Here is a 2,591-nt window from a genome sequence, read left to right as displayed (position 1 = left end):
CTGAAATGTGGTATCGATGCCGTACGCGCACGTTAGACCAGCGCCTCGAAAAGGGAAGGGCTTCTCTCCGTGATAATGGCGATATATTATATTTTTTCACATTAACTTAAGTGGTTGTTGACAGGGGCTTACGGTCTCCCACACACATTTAGCGCGTCAACACGGTATATTTACTATTTAAATGATTTGGCATATAATGTTTTTTGACATGATTTTTTTTTTGTTCTTCTTTTTTTTTCATCTCCAAATTTTAAGAGGGGCGGCGCACTAGCGCCCCCTATGGACGAGCCGCCACTGGTCCTCGTGCCCGCAACCAGTGTAACAGGACGGTGTGGTGGACCCAGCCGGTCCGGTCGGCAGGGTTTAAGGGTTTTTAATCAAACAAGCCGTGGTTCTTCAACAGTTTTCTTACACATGAGCGTAAACCCAAAGAGGGTAATCAGATTTGTTTTTAATCTCTGATGCTTAAAGTAATATTTGACATTCTTTTGTTCTGTCCTCTGCCCACAGGGGACTTCACCAAAAAGATGGAAGCTCCTCCCCCTCGCCACCTTCCTCTTCCTGTCCGTCACTTCCACTGTGACTGAGGTGGTACGCTCGATGTCGGACTGCAACCAGTTTCTTCTGGCGGGCGCTCCGCCGCGGGTCCCGGGCGTCCTGGAGGAGGGCCGGATCCTGCAGCCGAGCCGGTACAAAACCATTTGTCAGACTTTTAGGAACGAGCGCCGCTTTGTGACGCTCTACGACACCAAGAACAAGATTCCAGTGTTTTCTGCATGCAAGTACAGAGGGGGAGGAGGAAAGAGACCCAATAACCCCATATGGAGAATGGTATGTTTGTTTTTTTACTCCGAAAATACAATTCTTAAATGTAAATCTCTGTATGATATTCAGAGGAAACAACTATATGTAAAGAGATAAGGGAGTAATGTCTCCCTCTGTGTTGGTTGTTATCCGAGCTTTAATATGCTAGTATCTGCATGTAGATGTACTTATATTCATAAAGGGCAACTGACTATTCGTATATTAATAATAATTGGTCTTCAGAAATCGTTGCACCTTTTACTTTATTATACTGATCATAAAAGATAACTTCTTACTATTGTTTTCCTCATTTACAAATGCTATGATTTCTCTACAAAATCAGACCCTGTGATGATGGTTTATTTCCCTTTTTTAAATTTCATTTAAATGTTCGTAATGAAAAATAAATCTTACTTTGAAATCCTCAAAATCTGGAAAGAGATAACTCACGGTGATTTTTTCACGCTAGAAGATGAGTTCCACTCACTGAGCCCTCTCACGTTTGCAGCTTGACGGAGAAAAAGGAAGAAACATGATGGACGAACAACCCCAGCACCAGGCCAACACCCATGACTATACGAACAACAGGCAGGGCTATGACAGGGGGCATCTATTCCCATCTTCTTATGGATTTAATGACAATGATACGATCTCAACGTACACCATGACAAACATCGTTCCACAAGGAAAGACGTTCAACGGCGGCAGCTGGAAAAACATGGAGACCTGCATCCGATGCGTCATAAACAAGTACTGCATCAACAACAATGAGGTCCTTGAAGGCTACGTCGTCACTGGAGCGCAGCCCAGCAGGAACAAGATGCTCAAGGGCGATCGGGTTAATATACCCTCCATGTTGTGGTCGGCGTTCTGCTGCTACAGTAACAAGAGGAGCATGTGGCTAGCTAGTGCACACTGGGGCCACAATGTTCCATATGTTCGTGAACCTAAATATCTGCAGACAAAGACTTTAGCTGATCTCCATCACAAACTGAGCTCGGTGGACTCGAGATTTGAGGCGTTCCCCGGGTCATCGTGTCCTCTCACCGCAACTGTTGCTGAGTTTTACCCAGAAGTCAATGCAGATCCAAAATGCAAATGCCCGCCGCCAGATTCAACCACATCTGCCCCTTCCACCACCACTGCTGCTACGCCCACTTCAAGCACCACGATACAAACAGACACGTCCACTACTGCTGTACTGACAACCACAGTCCTTACAGACACCACCAAATATACAACTGCTTCTACGACACAAGTTACTACGACCACTACGACAACCACAACCAGAACTACTACGAAAAAGAAAGACGATTCAGAAGATGGGGACAATAACCAAGGAGGTGGTGGTGGTGGTGGTGTAGGTGGAGGTGGTGGAGGTGGTGGTGGAGGTGGAGGTGGTCCTGGTTTGGAAGGTGATGGAACAGCGGGAGGTGGTACCACCACAACCAACCAACCAACAACCTTCATACCAACAACTTCTGAACCCCAAACCAACGCAACCCACCAATCAACGACCTTCATACCGACAACTTCTGAACCCCAAACCAACGCAACCAACCAACCAACGACCTTCATACCGACAACTTCTGAACCCCAAACCAACGCAACCAACCAACCAACGACCTTCATACCGACAACTTCTGAACCCCAAACCAACGCAACCCACCAATCAACGACCTTCATACCGGCAACTTCTGAACCCCAAACCAACGCAACCCACCAATCAACAACCTTCATACCGACAACTTCTGAACCCCAAACCAACGCAACCCACCAATCAACGA

General features: G+C 46.4%; 1 protein-coding gene across 1 annotated transcript; it reads left to right on the top strand.

Annotated features, from left to right (window-relative positions):
- The first annotated feature begins 414 nt into the window (after positions 1-414).
- On the top strand, positions 415-2,139 carry LOC130189886 (endonuclease domain-containing 1 protein-like). The gene is made up of 4 exons (XM_056408879.1): positions 415-420; positions 511-831; positions 1,313-1,701; positions 1,890-2,139. Exons 1-4 carry the CDS (start codon positions 415-417, stop codon positions 2,137-2,139), a joined length of 966 nt encoding a protein of 321 aa, XP_056264854.1.
- Positions 2,140-2,591: the final 452 nt, after the last annotated feature.

Source organism: Pseudoliparis swirei, chromosome 24 (assembly GCF_029220125.1).
Source record: "Pseudoliparis swirei isolate HS2019 ecotype Mariana Trench chromosome 24, NWPU_hadal_v1, whole genome shotgun sequence".
NCBI lineage: Eukaryota > Metazoa > Chordata > Actinopteri > Perciformes > Liparidae > Pseudoliparis > Pseudoliparis swirei.
Note: the sequence above shows the minus strand (reverse complement) of the source record. Positions and strands in the feature narration are given on the sequence as shown.